The sequence below is a fragment of the Ursus americanus genome, chromosome 32, assembly GCF_024610735.1.
Source record: "Ursus americanus isolate L20-20 chromosome 32, mUrsAme1.1.p, whole genome shotgun sequence".
In the NCBI taxonomy this organism is placed as follows: domain Eukaryota; kingdom Metazoa; phylum Chordata; class Mammalia; order Carnivora; family Ursidae; genus Ursus; species Ursus americanus.
The window spans coordinates 1537558-1554422 of NC_142158.1; the positions used below are offsets into that span (position 1 = coordinate 1537558).

Here is a 16865-nt window from a genome sequence, read left to right on the forward strand (position 1 = left end):
AATACCCATCACTGGCCTATCCCAATCCCCCACCCCCCTCCCCTCTGAACCCCTCAGTTTGTATCCCAGGGTCCATAGTCTTTCTTGGTTCATTCCCCCTTCTGTTTATCCCCCTTCATTCTTCCCTTCCTTCTTTTACTGATCTCCGTGCTATTATGTTCCACAAATGAGTGTAACCATATAATTGTCTTTCTCTGCTTGACTTAATTCACTTAGCATTTTCTCCTCCAGTCCCGTCCATGTTGCTGCAAATGTTGTGTAATCGTTCTTTCTGATGGCTGAGTAATATTCCATTGTATATATTGACCCACATCTTCTTAATCCAGTCATCTGTTGAAGGGCATCTCAGCTCCTTCCACAATTTAGCTATTGTGGACAGAGCTGCTATGAACATTGGGGTGCATATGGCCCTTCTCTTCACTACGTCTGTATCTTTGGGGTAAATACCCAGGAGTGCAATTGCTGGGTCATAGGGTAGCTCTCTTTTTAACTTTTTGAGGGACGTCCACACTGTTTTCCAATGTAGCTGTACCAACTTGCATTCCCACCAAGAGTGTAGGAGGGATCCCCTTTCTCCACATCCTCTCCAGCAATTGTTGTTTCTTGCCTTGTCCATTTTTGCCATTCTAACTGGTGTAAGGTGGTATCTCAATGTGGTTTTGATTTGTATTTCCCTGATGGCTAATGATTTTGAACATTGTTTCATGTGTCTGTTAGCCATTTGTATGTCTTCATTGGAAAAGTGTCTGTTCATATCTTCTGCCCATTTTTTGATTTGATTATTTGTTTCTCATGTATTGAGTTTGAGAAGTCCTTTATACATCTTGGATACCAGCCTTTTATCTGTAGTTTCATTTGCAAATATCTTCTCCCATTCTATGGGTTGCCTCTTTGTTTTGATGGCTGTTTCCTTTGCCGTCTAGAAACTTTTTTTTTCAACATTCCTTTGGCTATTTGAGGTCTTTCTGGTTCCATACAAATTTTAGGATTGTTCCAGCTCTGTGAAAAGTGCTGATGGTACTCTGATAGGGATTGCAGTTAATATGTAGATTGTTTGGATAGTATAAACATTTGAACAATATTAATCTTTCAATCCAGGTGTATGGAAAGTAATCCCATTAGCTCAATATCACTCAGCATCAGGGAAATATAACTCAAAACCACAAAGAGATACCATCTCACACTGGCCAGAATGGCTAAAATTAACAAGTCAGGAAACCACAGGTGTTGGTGAGGATACAGAGAAAGGGGAACCCTCTTACACTGTTGGTGGGAATGGAAACTGGTGCAGCCACTCTAGAACACTTCTTAAAAAGTTGAAAATAGAGCTACCCTACAACCCAGCAACTGCACTACTAGGTATTTATCCAAGGATAGAAACATAGTGACATGAAGGGGCACCTGCATCCCAATGTTCATAGCAGCAATGTCCACAATAGCCAAAATATAGGAAGAGCCCAGATGTCCATTGAGAAATGAATGGATAAAGAAAATGAATAGATATAGAATATATATATATATATATATATATATATATATATATATATATATATATATATAATATTACTCAACCATCAAAAAGAATGAAATCTTGCCATTTGCAACAACAAGACGTAACTGGAGGGTATTATTCTAAGCAAAATAAGTCAGTCAAAGAAAGTCAAATACCATATGATTTCATTCATATGTGGAAGTTAAGAAACCAAACAGATGAACCTAGAGGAAGGGAAGGAAAAATAAAGTAAGATGAAAATAGAGAGGGAGACAAAGCATAAAAGAGTCTTAACTATAGGAAACAAACTGAGGGTTGTTGGAGGGAAGGTGGATATGAGGATTGGGCACGTGGATAATGGACATTAAGGAGGGCATGTGACGTAATGAGCTCAGGGTGTTATATGCAACTGATGAACTCTACCTCTGAAAATAATAATACAGTATATGTTAACTAAATTGAATTTAAATAAATAATTTAAAAGACTAAAAAATGTACCTACATATTTACAATACTCTAAGTATCATTAAGCTGTAACTGAAAGACTTTTTGTACCTACGACTGATGCAAACACAAGGGGCATTATGTGATTTTTCTTATATTAAATGATAATGATTTACTTTTTGTGATAATCTGGACCTTTATTGGTATAAGCTATGTAATTTCAATGAGTAAATAATTTATTCAAATCGTTACTGATAACATCCAATGGCCTTTAGTACAAAACATGATAGATCCACCCCACTCCAACAGTTTATTTTTTTGAAGATTTCTTTTCAAAGTTGCTAAACGCTTGGTCCTGACAGGAAACATGTGCTAACAGAGGATGGAACAGAAAAATGGCAGTTCTTTCACTGGGTTTGTCCTGCTGGGTTTCTCGGACCGGCCTCAGCTGGAGCTCGTCCTCTTCGTGGTTCTTCTGATCTTCTATCTGTTCACTCTGCTGGGAAACACCACCATCATTGCCTTGTCCCACCTGGACCCCCATCTTCAGACTCCCATGTACTTTTTCCTCTCCAACCTGAGCTTTCTGGACCTGTGCTACACGACCAGCACTGTCCCGCAGCTCCTGGTTCATCTCAGGGGAGCAGACAAGTCTATCTCCTTTGGTGGCTGCATAGTTCAGCTACTTGTCGCTCTAGGGTTGGGATCGACTGAATGCATTCTCTTAGGGGTCATGGCATTTGACCGCTATGCAGCCATCTGTAGGCCCCTACACTACACAGTGGTCATGCACCCCCGTCTCTGTGCCCTCATGGCTTCCGCATCGTGGGTCATTGGTTTTGCCAACTCCTCATTGCAGACAGTGCTCACCTTCCTTGTACCACTTTGTGGGAGAAATAAAATAGACCATTTCTTTTGTGAGGTCCCCCCACTGCTCAAGCTTGCCTGTGTTGACACGACTGCGAATGAGTCTGAGCTCTTCTTTGTCAGTGTGATCATTCTCCTTGTGCCTGTGGCATTAATCATCTTCTCCTATGGTCGGATTGTCAGGGCAGTCTTAAGAATAAAGTCATCTGCAGGGCAGAGGAAAGCATTTGGGACGTGTGGGTCCCACATCACGGTGGTCTCCCTGTTCTATGGCACGGCCATCTACGCTTACCTCCAGCCCAGCAACAACTACTCCCAGGATCACGGCAAGTTCGTTTCTCTGTTCTACACCATCGTCACCCCCATGGTCAACCCCGTCATATATACACTGCGGAACAAGGATGTGACGGGAGCAATGAAGAAGGTGCTTTGCAGGGACTGTGACTCCAGATGACTGGGGATGGGGGGAAGACCCTTTGATGGAAGACTTTCACTGCCAGAGCTTCTAAGATGATTGTGTCCTCCCTGTGTCATCTAGAATTTCCTCTGACATCTATCAAGGGAATTCCCTTACCTGATGCTTTAATGCAAGTGGGTGCTCAAAATCTAAGTCCATGGACTCATGCAGCTTCCAGAGATGCTCACTAGTGATCCTAGAGCATCTGCATCATGTTATTGTGAAAAGCTCCACAGGTTTTGCATATTTCCCCCTATTTGGGACACTAGTCCATTCCTTTGTGCAAGAAGACACGCACATACTGTAAAGTCATAGGGAAAATAAGAATACAAATGACTCAAACACTGTAAGAAATAGTAACAGTTTAGCATTTTTCTAGCAAACTGTTGGAGGCATATCCCTTCTTCTTGCATCGTGACCGTGGCTCTCTTAGGAGGTCCGTGGCTGGACTGTATCACAGCTTTTTCACGGAAGTAGGTGGGCAACTGCGGGAAAAACAAACTTTTAGCTCAGAGAAAAGCCTATTAACATCAATGCCGATAAATCCCTTCAGATGTCAGGCCCTAGTACGACGACACCAGTGTGACAGTGGTTTTCTGTAACCTTCGTGTCACAGACATTGAGGGCGTGACGCGTTAGTGCCAGTGACGTGGGAGCGTCAGCTGTGACGCAGCAGGTGGTGCTGACGTGTGATTCTGCGCAGAGCCAGGGAAGCACCGATGTGAGGCTGCGCGCTGTTTTCCTTAAGTCTGTGAGCCCCCCTGTTAGTTGTTATGACTCTAGAGGACAGCATCGTATGTGAACAGTACATGACGCAAGGCCCATTTTGTATGTGATCTGTTTTACCTACAATAATGCAGCAGAAGTTTCAAAGGGTAAAATACATTTAGATCCTCTCTTCATGCTGTTTTACAAGTTCTTTGATCCAGGCATCAACTGATCAACGCTTTTATATCTGACATCTGCCCAAAGCCGCGTGTATTTCAATGCAGTAACATACTATGAAAATACAGGAAATGGCCTCTATTTCACAAGAAATGCCACGTTCTGTGGAGCTTACTTAGAATCACCAGGAGGAAATGTAAGGAATGAATAAACGTATATTACTTATCAAACATCTCTGTGTGTGTAAACTTCACAAATAGCCATCTCAGTCTGAAGCGCTGTCACACAATCTGAATTAGGAGAGACGAACGCAAACATCCCAGAACAACTGAGCCTGACCGGCAGCCCTTCGATCTTACCGCGGGCTCAGCTTGTACAGAAACGTGTTTGGGGCATGGATCTGGTGTCGTGTCCTGTATTGTCACACACAGTGCACTTTCCCACGGAGGCTGGAGCTCTGCGATGCCATCTTCATGCACATGGTTCTGATTTCTGGTAGGTTTTCCCAACTCGTAGCCCGTGCAGGTAAGTGTATCTGTGTCTGGGACTGGACACGTCCGCGTAACCAGGGTGCTGTTCCCTACCCGACAGTGACCAGCTCCACCAGGGCCTTGCACCCCCTGAGCTAGTCGTGCTCATGACAAGTTCCTTGTCCAGAGACAGTGCTTGGAGGCTGGAAACGACAGCCGGGGGAGAGTATGCACATGGTCAGGGTCTCTCTGGATCGCTAACAGCATCACAATATTCCCACTGGAATCCACCCCTGGGGTTTCTCTTGACAGGACAGTGATGCTGCATGTGTGCCAGCGGAAAAGCGGTTTTGTTATACTGTTTATCCCCGATGGTGACAAAGTTCCATTCTCCATCATATTTCTGTTTTGTTTTAGAGATTGTACTTATTTATTTATTTATTTATTTGAGAGAGAGAGAGACAGAGACCCTGGGCAGGGACGGGCAGACTCTGGGCTGAGCACAGACCCCAGAGCGTCTCCATGTTCTGACGTGGAGACAGGAGCTGAGCTGAAATCAAGGCTTGAATCCCTGATCTACTGAACTCACTATGCGCTGCTCTACTCTCTGTTGAGTTTCAACCACATCGTGATTTACACCCAATGGTCACTTTAAAATCCCTCAAATGATCTCTCTTTGGTGTAAAACCCCTCAGGGTCTCATGAAGTTACACAGCCTGTTGTTCTGGGGGAGAAACTACTCTGCTCTTAAGAACACACAGCGCCCTGGGGTCAAACATTTATTTTCTTGAAGTGAATGTTTGAATGGTATTTGCATGTTTACGACTCATGGGAATAAATTATAGAGAACAAGGTCTCTGGGATCCACGCTAAAACAAAAAAGAAATTACTTGACAGACCAAACACAAGTTCAGGATTGTTCTGTAGCAGTTTTCTAACGTTAGGAATCTGCTCCCCACACTCCCCATGCTTTGTCTACAACAGAGTCCAGGGTTGTGTAATTGTCACCAATACTGTTTGCACTGTCTCCTTTTGTATTTTCACCAGTAACTGTGGCATGGCTGTGGGATTGTACCCAAGGCTTGGCTACGTTATTTGACTCCATCTGTGTTTAGCACCTGGAGCTCAGGACGACTGTTATGCTCTAGAGGAATCCATGGATTCTCCCAGCTCTTGTCCTTTCTGAGGAACGCGGGGTGCACACCCTCAGCTCAGGGGATGCGTGATTGCAGACACCCAAAATGTCCATCTTGCGTGAAACACAATTCCTTTTTTTGTTTCAATTGTGTTTGTTGCTCATCACAAGTGCCCTCCTTAATCCCCATCATTTATTTCCCCATCCCCCCATCCCCCACCGCTCTGGTGGCCATCAGTGTGCTGTTCTCTACAGTCGTTCTGTTTCTTGGTTTGTCTTTCTCTTTCTCTTCTTCCTTTGCTCATTTGTTTTGTTTCTTAAATCCACATACAAATGAAATCACACAGTATTTGTCTTCCTCTCACTTATTTCACTTAGCATAATACTATCTAGTGCCATCCACTTCATTCCAAATGGCAAGATTTCGTTCTTCTTTATGACTGAGTACTATCCCCATGTACATATGACACGTCTTCTCTATCCCGTCATCTACGGATGGACCCTTGGGCTGCTTCCCCGGGTCGGTTATTGGAAGTAAAGCTGCCGTAAATATAGCGGTGCCTGAACGCCTTTGAATGGTCTGTTTTTGGGTAATCACCCATGGGTGCCGTTTCCTGATGGGAGGTTTGTTCTGTACTTGACTTCTGCGGACTCTGCACACTGTTTTCCACAGCGGCTGCACCGGTTTGCATTCCCAGCACAAGTGCAGGAGGGTTCCTTTTTCTCCACAACCTCACTGACACTCTCTTCTCATGTTTTTGATTTTGGCCATTCTGACAAGTGTGAGGCGAGATCTCACTGTGGTTTTGATTTGCGTTTCTCTGAAGATCAGTGATGTTGAGCAACTTTCTGCATCTATTGGCCATCTGTGTGCTTTCTTTGGCGAAATGTCTATTCATGTCTTCTGCCCATTTAAAAAATTGGATTATTTGGGGTTTTAGGGTGTTGTATGTAGAAGATCTTTACATATTTTGGATACTAACCCTTTATCAGCTATGTCATTTGTAAGTATCTTCTCCCATTCAATAGGCTTTCTTTGTGTTTTGAAACACAATTCTTTTTTTCCAAAAAACTGTTTTGAAGTTACTTTATTATCTTAGTTTTTAAATTATTTTAAAATTATAATTGCAGTATAGTGAACCAGTGTTTTACTAGTTTCAGGTGTACAATATGCTGATTCAACACTTCCGTCATCACAGATTTAGTCTGTTCCCCATCACCTATGTAACCCGTCCCCCCATGATCTTTCCTGTGGAACAAGTCAGCACAAGGAAGGCTGGGGGAGCCTCAGATTCTGTGTCCCTTCCGTCACAGCCCTGCTCTGGCGTTAGAACTGTCATTTGGTAGCATGTCTGCAGTGTGTGGGGTGTAGCTTCTAAACAGACCCCACGCATCACGCTGCCATCACTAGTAGGGCAGTGATCGGCGTACAGCCACCCCTGTAAGACCCTCACGTATCTCGTGGTCTGCGCATTTCACGGTTACTCTTTGCCAGAGTTCTGCTCTGTCCAGGCTCACTGAGGAGGGAGGAACAGGTTACAGATCCCTGTGAACCTTTCCTTGGCAGGTGACTTCTTTTCAGATGCTTGTTTTGTAATGCGGGTGAGGACTTCTTTCATCGTCGTGATATTGTAGCGTGTTTCAGACCTGGTCGTGCAGACTCTGGGAACCACTGCGTATGGATGCGGTTTGCCGGGTAAATGCAGATATGAGAGGATGAATGACTGCTGCTCAGAGGGGTGAGGGGATGGGGTCTCTGAGGTGGCCTTAAGGACTGGACAATAGCTTTGGGGATAGAGACATTTCCTTCTTTTCCCCAGGGTTCTTCCAGCTGCTTTGGAATGAAATGGAGATGAGACAGTAACAGGAGAAAAACCCAAAGTTTATTACCTCCTCGTGGAGGCCTGATAATGAAATTGAGACCCAAAGAAATGACCAAGGCAGGCAGTTTTTATACCTTTTATACAGAGACCAAAAATGTGTGAGGAATTGACAGGATAAAGAAAAAGAAAACAGGTGTTTGAGAGCTTTAGTTAGGAAGGAATTCTAAGTGGAATTTTTTTTTTTATTGTGCTCAGTTAGGCACTGTGGTGTACAGCATTTCTGTTTTATGTGGTGTTCCCTGACTCATTAGTTGCATATAACACCCAGTTCTCCATGCAATACCTGTCCTCCTTACTACCCACCACCGGGCCAGCCCATCCCCTCACCCCCCTCCCTTCTGTAACTTACAGTTGGGTTCCTGGCGTCCATGGTCTCTCATGGTTCGTCTCCCCCTCTGATTTCCCCCCCTTCGATTTTCCCTTCCTTCCCCTAATATCTTCCACGTTATTTCTTATGTTCCACATATGAGTGAAACCATATGATAACTGAATGGGAAGAATTCAGAGAGGAAGACAAACCATGAGAGACTCTGGACTCCAGGAAAGCAAAAGAGGGTTACAGAAGGGAGGAGTCTGGAGCTATGTTGTATCCACGTGATGGGTATTAAGGAGGACACGTGTTGTGATAAACACTGGATATTATATGCAACTAATGAATCATTGAACAGTACATCAGAAACTAATGATATATTATATGTTGGCCAACAACATATTTAAAAATGAAAGAACGAAAAGAAGTTTCAATTACAAAAATAATAAATAAATAAAAGTTAAAAATACGTATGTATACAATTTTGAATGAAAAACCAAAAATAAGGAAGGCTTTTTTATTAATTTATCTATTGAAATGAGAACTCTAATGTGTATAAAGAAAGCATGTTGGCTACAATGTATCATTTTTTCTTTTTTCTTTTTTTAAGATTTTATTTCTTTATTTGACAGAGAGGGAGATAGCCAGTCAGAAAGGGAACACAAGCAGGGGGAGTGAGAGAGGGAGAAGCAGGCTCCCAGCAGAGCAGGGAGCCCGATGCGGGGCTCGATCCCAGCACCCTGGGATTGCGCCCTGAGCCGAAGGCAGATACTCAATGACTAAGCCACCCAGGTGCCCCATGCGATGTATCATTTCTAGCATGAAATCACCCTCTCCCAGGTTTCACTGCCCTTTTTGGAAAAATGGTCTTATACTTCCTAAAAAATATTTCTCCTCATACTATTCCTCAACATGTTACATTTTAACTTGTATTTAGATTGGAATAGCATAAATGATATATTTTTACTCAGAGTGATATGCCTGCGCACAAACACGGACTCCACCCGCAATCTCTTTTTGGTCAATCTCTTAACCCTTTTGAGAAGATGGATAGTAGAAGAAAACACGTTTCTTTTAGCTTGTACTACTAGAAGTGACAGGATTATAAATGATGTATTTCCAGTGTTGTCCGAAATATGTATAAATATGCCCAGCTGCGTGTGGTAATGGTTTATTCCTGCAGGTGACATTGAAAAGAAAAAAAACACTTACGTGGGGGTGGTAGGAGTATTTTCTATTGATAGGTTCTTGCACCACTCCAGAGCTCCGTGGACAAGCTGTGCCTCTTTAGCGGTCAGAAGAGATACGCTTACATTAGAAAATAAGAAGTGCCATTCTTTCAGTCTCTGGATTGAGATTTGGATCACAGAGAGTGGACTGTGTTTGTAGGTGGTAAAATGCTAGAACACTCTCATTTAGTGATTTTGTAGAGAGATTTTTTATATTAAATAGCAGTAAAAATGTGGCCTTAGGAGAGGAAGAATGAGTGGGAAGAAAGAAATAAATGATATCTCTTGTTTTTATTTATAGTTTCCCAGATACACTGAGATATAATTAACATATAAAGTTGAGCAAGTTTTAGGGATACAAAATGTGAATATATATATAACAAATTTGCTGCCAGCACATTTCAGTAACACCTTCATCGCATGACATAATCACAATTTCTTCTTTCCTCTCTTAGCGACTCCCAGTCTGTGATACGATCACAGGAACTGTAACTACCATGCTGTACGTTAGCTTCTCAGGACCTGCTCGTGTTGCACCTGGCAGCTGGTACCCTTTGCCGACATCTCCCGCTTCTCCCCCCCTCAGCCCCTGGTCACCACCATTCTACTCTCTGTATCTGCAGGTTCGGCTCTTCTGGACCCGCCGTTACGTCAGATCACACAGTCTTTGTTTTTCTCTCCTGACTTGTGTCACTTAGCGGAATGCCCTCAACATCCGTGTTGATATCCTTTCTTCTCACGACGGAATACTATTCCTTTATTTTTTTAAGAGATTTTATTTATTTATTTGACAGAACGAGAGAGCAAAGCAGAAAGAGCTCCAGAGAGAGAGAAGTAGGCTCCTCACTGAGGAGGGAGCCCAACTTGGGGCTCAATTCCAGGACCTTGGGATCATGACCTGAGCTGAAGGCAGATGCTTAACCAATGGAGCCCCCAGGAGCCCCTGAATAACATTCCTGTAGATACTTATGCCACATCCTCTCTCTGCGTTCATCTGTGCGAACTCTTCAGCTGTTTCCAGATCTTGGCCGTTGTGAATAATGTTGTAATGAACATGTGATGACATATATCTCTGCGACATCCTGATTTCATTTCCTTTGGTTGTGTACCTACAAGTTGGTTGCTGGATACAATAGCAGCTCCATTGTTAATTTTTTGAGGAACTTTTTACTGCTTTCCATAGACGGTGTATCAGTAACATTCCCACTACCTGTGCACAAGTGTTCCCTCACCGACTCTTGTTATCTTTTGTCTTTTTGATGAGAGCCATTCCAACAGGTGTGAGGTGATATCTGATTGGTTTTGGTTTGCTTTTTCCTGATGATTAGTGATGTCGAATACCTTTGATATATCTATAGGCCATTTGTATGTCTTCTCTCAGAAAATATCTATCCAGTGCCTCTGTCCTCTTCGAAAATGTTATTGTTTGTTTTTATGCTCCTGAACTGCATGAGTTCCTTATACATTTTGCATACTAACCCCTTATCAGGTAGAAGGTGTATAAGTATTTTCTCCCATTCTATAGGTTGACTTTTCATTTTGTTGATTGCTTTTTTGCTGTGCAGAAGCTTTTTGTGCAATGTAGTCCCACTTATTAATTTTTTGCTTTTGTTACTAGTGCTTTTGGTGTCATATTCTGCCTATGGATTGAAATTTGGATCACAATGAGTAGGCTGTGTTTGTAGATAAGATAATGCTAAAACACCCTTGTTTGGTAAATGTCAACGTGACAATGTCATGAATCTTTTCCTCTATGCTGTCTTCTAAGAGTTTTAAAATTTCAGGTCTTATGTTTACATCTCAATCCAATTCAAGGTAATTTTTGTGAGTCGTGTAATACAGGGCCCCAATTTCACTTCTCTGCATGTATTTACCCAGTTTTCTTAGGACAATGTATTAAAGAGCCTAAGTTACCCAATGAATATTCTCGACTCCTTTATCAAATGTGTGTCTGATGAATTATTGAACACTACATCTGAAATTAATGATGTACTATATGTTGGCTAATTGAATTTAAATCTAAAAAATTTAAGAAATGTTAGTTGTCTGTATGTGGGTGGGTTTATGTCTGGGCTCCCCACTCACTTCCTTTGGCGTGTCTATTTTATCAGCTAACTATACTGTTCTGAGCACTAGAGCTTCATAATATAGTTTGAATCTGGAAGTGGGGTGCCTCCAGTTTTGTTCTTCATCAGGGTGGTTTTCATAATTCAGGACTTTTGTGGATCCATACAGATTTTAGGATTGCTTTGTCTATATCTGTGAAAAGTACCACTCAAATTTGATAGAGATTTCATTGAGTTTATAGATGGTTTTGAGTGGTGTGGACATTTTAGCAGAATTAATTCTTTCAATTCCTGAACACAGGGTATCTTAAGTCTTCTTCAATTTCTTTCATCAAAATCTTGTAGTTTTAAGTATACAGGTCATTTGGCTTCTTGGTTCAATTTATTCCCAAGTGTTTTATTGTTTTTGATGCTATTGTGAATAGGATTTTAAAAGTATTTTCACATATTTTTTTCTTGTTATATAGAAAGGCCACTCTTTCTTTATGCTGAGTTTCTGTTTTGCTCGTGTTGATGAGTTCCAACAGTGGTTTGGTGGGTGTCTAGGATCTTCTCTATATGATCATATGTATCATTTACAAGCAAACACGATTATACTTTTTTTATATTTGGATGCCATTTTTTTTTCTTTTCTTGCCTGATTGCTCAGGCTGGCACTTCCAGTTCTGTGTTCTGTAAGAGTAGCAAGGGCGAAAATCCTTGTCCTGTTTCTGATCTTAAAGGAAAAGCTTGCAACATCCTGCCATTGAATGTTAGCCATGGGTTTGTCATATACAGCTTCTATTATGTTGAGGGACATTCCTTCCTCACCTATTTTGTCGAGTATGTTTACTATGAGAGGATGTTGTATTTTGTTAACTGCCTGTCTGCATCTATTTAGATAATCTTGTGATCTTTATCTTTCAGGTTTATCACATTTATTGATCTGTGTATGTTGACTCATCCTGTATCCCTGCTATACATCCCTCTTGATCATGGTGTATGAACCTTTTAATGTGCTGTTGAATTTGGTTTGCTGATACTTTGTTGAGAAATTCTACATCTATATTCGTGAGGGATATAGGTCTATAGGTTTCATTCATTCTTTTTTTTTTCCCTTGGTAGTATTTATCTGTGTTTCATGTCAGGATAAAACTAATGTTATAAAATGAATTTGGGAATGTCCCTGCTTTTAATTTTTTTGAAGAGTTTGAGAAGAATTGGTGCTAGTTTTTTGTAAATGTTTGAGAGAGAAGAAGTAGCTATACTTATATTAGACAAAATAGACTTTAAACCAAAAATGGTAACAAGAGACAAAAAAACCTTCATTATACAAAGGGGCATTTCATTAGAAAGATATAACCATGGTAAATATATAGGACCCAACATTCAATCACATAAACATATTAAACAAATGCTAACAGATATGAAGGGAGAAATAGACAACAATACAATAATCATAGGGACTTCAATATTCTAATATTAACAATGGAAGAATCATTCTGACAGAAAACCAATAAGGAAATATTGGATTTGAGCCATACTTGAGACTAAGAAATTTAACAGAGATCTATGGAGCACTTCATCCAACAGCAGCAGAATACACATTCTTATCAAGCATGCCAGGAATATTGTCCAGGAGGGATCACAAGAGAACTTACAAACCAAGTCTTAGCAAATTTAAGAAGATTGAACTCATGCAAGTATCTTTTTTTTTTTTTATCACAATGGTACGAGACTAAAAATCAGTAACAAAAGGAAGGCTGAAACATTTCCAAATACATAAAAATTAAATAACATCCCCCACCCCAAAACCAATGGGTCAAAGAGGACATAAAAAGGAAAGCAAGAAATATCTTGAAAAAATGAAAATACAAACATTATTCACCAAAATTTATGGGGTGCTGCAAAACCAGTCTAAGGGGAAAGTTTACCATAATAAAAGCCTACATTAGGAAAAATAATTCTCAAATAAATAACCTAACTTCACTGCTGTAAGAACTAGTAAAAAAACAAAGCTCAAAGTTAGCAGAAGGAAGGAAGGAACAAAGATCAGAGAAGAAATACATGAAATAGAGACCAGAGAAACAATAGTGAATCCACCTGGTAGGAAGATGAGACCAGAACTCACTGTACAATGATCTTTGACTGACGTCTTCAAGGAAAGCCAGGTAAAGAGCGTTCTCGTTGGCTAAATATCACAGGTATCAAAACCACTTTAGATTCTACTAGTTCAGTACACTGGAAAGAAGTCAGATAGATCATTTGGAATATAAAGCCAGATCATTTGTGAAAAGCACACAAATCTTAATGTATTTAGTTTCATAGCACATGTTACTACCTTCTTGGCTTATTCCAAATGTGTTTAAAGTAAATGGTTTAACACTTTACACATCTGAAACATAAGCACAGATTGCACACGTGTAAGACCTAGCATCTAGATTTGGTTTGAGCTGGAAGAGAAAGTACTGACATTCTTTCACTTCTCTCGTGAAGTGATGTTCAGCTAATCTGGACTTCAGATTTCTCTTTCATCTAGAAGTTACTGAAAGGAGATAGCAAACTCGCCCACAGACACCCTTCTGCAGGCAGCACCACCACCATTTTGGGTCTGAGGAATCAGGAGCAGAGGGAACAACCCCAGCTCCTCTTAGGAACATTTGAATTGGTGTGAGGGTAGGCATATGGCATTTTCTTCCAAGGAAGAATAACGAGGATTACAGATCTCCAACTACCTCTTGGAAGAAGCAAGATGGCCTTTGAAGGATCAGTACACTTCTATGACTCGAAGAGATCGGCATATTGAGGGCAAAGTGAATGTCTGCAGATGACAGCTCGTGGCTGCTTGTCCCCCGCGAACGCTAACACACTCAGCGATTGCCAAGTGGTGTGCGGTCATGGAATTGTAGAACAGTGTTAGGGGACGAAACAGAACAGAATCCTTAAAATAAATCCAGATTCATGTATTTAAAATATGCCTTCCTTGGAGAAGATAATGCTTGAAAATGGTGACTCTCAAAGGCAAGGGAAGTCAAAATTGCTCCTCATTCAGGCTCTGTTGAAGGTAGTACCAATTTTCTTTAAAATTACTCTTAGCACATTTTCTCATCCCCAGGGGTTACCCACGAAGATTGTCTACTCATTCCTAGTATTTTGGCACAAAAGAGGAAGGATTAATTATAGTGGACAACTGAGTCTGCAGCTAAACACACGTTGGAATCTATGACTTCTGTGGAATCTGCCCGTGAATAAAAGGGCTAACATTACATCCGAGGGATATTTTCATAAGCCACCAGAGTCAAAGTGCTTGCTTTAGGGACTAAGATACTGGAGTATGTGTTTGTTGTTAGTAGTCCCAAGAGTATCCTGACCCATGTAACTCATTAGCCTCAGTTGAAGTATTCAGAGTTTGGTTCCCCAGAGGCTGCCAAAGAGAAAGGGCCTGAAGAGGCGGAATGAGCAGGTATTCAATCTTTTCCTCCCAAATTGACTAGGAATAAAACTGTTGTCTCAGGGGTCCTGGGTGGCTCAGTTAATCATCTGCCTTAGTCTCAGGTCATGATCCCAGGGTCCCGGGATCCACCCCTGCATTGGGCTCCCTGCTCAGGGGGAGCCTGCTTCTCCCTCTCCTTCTGCCTGCCACTCCCCTTGCTTCTGCTCTGTCTCTCTCTGTCAAACAAATAAATATAATCTTTAAAAAAACCCAAAACTATTGTCTCTACTTAACTTCCTTTACCATACTATTTAATAGTATCAGTTATAATACTTTTTGCTAGGATTTAAATTCCTTTTTGCTTTTATTGTTTCTTAATTTTATTTATTTTTTAAAAGCTTTTATTTATTTAAGCAACTTGGGGCTGGATGTCAGGACCCTGAGATCAAGAGTCACAGGCTCTTCCAACTAAGCAAGCCAGGGGCCCCTTTAAATTCCTTTTTAAAATTGAGATACAATTGTCATTGTATTAGTTTTAGGCATACAATGTAATGATTCAATACTTGTGTGTATTGAAAAATGATCACCACAGGATGCCTAGTTAATGTTTATTGCTGCACATTGTTTCCTTTCTTTTCTTGTGTAGAGAACTTTTAAGATCTATTCTCTTACCAATTTTCAAATATACAACATGGTATATAATAAATTCTGCCTTTAAGTGGATCACCTGATGGAATTGAGGGCAGCACAACAGAGGACAGCATATGATAAACGACTGTAGGGGAATTATCAGGATATCCACAGTATCATTCAGGATGCCAGTCTTGGTGACCAAGAGGTCCGTTGGTCCCTTTGTTAGAAGTGTGGAAGCCAAGAGCCAAAGCTCCTCTTTGGGGCTGAATTGTGTCCCGACAAAAGATTTATTCATATCCTGGCACCTTGTGTATATGCATGTGACTTTGTTTGAACAGAGAGTCTTTGAAGATGTAATCAAATGAAGATGAGGTCGTATGTGAGGAAGGTGGGCTTTAATCCAGAATGGTCAGTGTCCTCATGAGAAAACAGAGACACAGACACAGATACAGACAGAATGCCATGTGACCACAGAGGGAAAAATTGGAACAATGATGGATCTACAAGCCAAAGAATGCCAAGGATTGGTGACAACACCAGAAGCTAAGAGAAAGACATAGAACACATTCTCTTTTAGAATCTTCAGAGAGAAGGTGACCGGGATGACACCTGATTTTGGACTGGCCTCCAGAACTGTGAGAGAATAAGTGTCTTGTTTTCAAAGACCCCAGTGTGTGGTGCTTTTTATGGCAGCCCCACTTTTGGTGGTGGGGACATATTGTAAATATCCAGGTAGGTAGGTCAGGATTGGCAATAGACAGTATAGGGTTCTACTTGGAGAGAGGACTCAGAGCCTGATACACTTTGACAATTCTCACGTCGGTGATTCAGTTGAAGTACCATCAATTTTGAAGGGGGAAATGGGTAAAAAGAGAATTAAAGGTAAAGAGCTTTGGTGTGTTTTTTCTTTAATATTTTGAGATGTATTTATTTATTTGAGAGAGAGCAAGCAGGGAAACAGTGAGAGGGAGAGGGAGAATCTCAAGCAGACTCCCCACAGAGCATAGAGCCCTCAGGATCTCAAGACCCTGAGATCAGGACCTGACCCATAATCAAGAGTCAGATGCTTAACCGACGGAGCCACCCAGGTGCTCCAAGGATTTGGAGTTTTAGCAGAGTCAGAATAGTAATGGTCACTGACATGAGAGAATATCTAGGCTGTATATGTTCATGATGGCTGCACGAAGGCCACTTCAAGCAGAGAGTGGCTGACAGCATGGCTCGATGCAGGGTGACTGGGAAAATGCACTGCAGAAAAAGTGTGACTTTAGTCAGAACTACTAGTTTTTTGCATTTACTCAATGCTTTCCAATTTATTATGCATTTTCACATTCTCTGTCTTATTCCCACAGCACCAAGAGACAACCTTGTCCTTACTTAACCGCTGGGCGCACTCTGGAAGATATAGGTTAAATTCTTACTTGAAATGACTGAATTTTAATGATGGGGCCCAGATATGAACCTAGACATACAAACTTCAAAATTATGCTCTTTCTATGGCACTTCGGGATAGCTTTTCCACCGCTCTTAATAAGCCCCTACTCTTGGGGCACCTGGGTGGGTTAGTCAGTTAAACATTTGC

The 16865-nt window shown here is 41.3% G+C and overlaps 1 protein-coding gene across 2 annotated transcripts; it reads left to right on the forward strand.

Moving 5' to 3' along the window:
* The first annotated feature begins 2297 nt into the window (after positions 1–2297).
* LOC123796459 (olfactory receptor 2B8) lies at positions 2298–5115 on the forward strand. Of its 2 annotated transcripts, XM_045803939.2 has the most exons (2): positions 2304–3227; positions 5083–5115. In XM_045803939.2, exons 1-2 carry the CDS (start codon positions 2319–2321, stop codon positions 5113–5115), a joined length of 942 nt encoding a protein of 313 aa, XP_045659895.1. In that variant the 5' UTR covers positions 2304–2318. The 2 variants fall into 2 exon arrangements, with proteins under 2 accessions (XP_045659896.1, XP_045659895.1); XM_045803940.2 differs by lacking the exon at positions 5083–5115 and having other exon boundaries at positions 2298–3257.
* The last annotated feature ends 11750 nt before the right edge of the window (positions 5116–16865 follow it).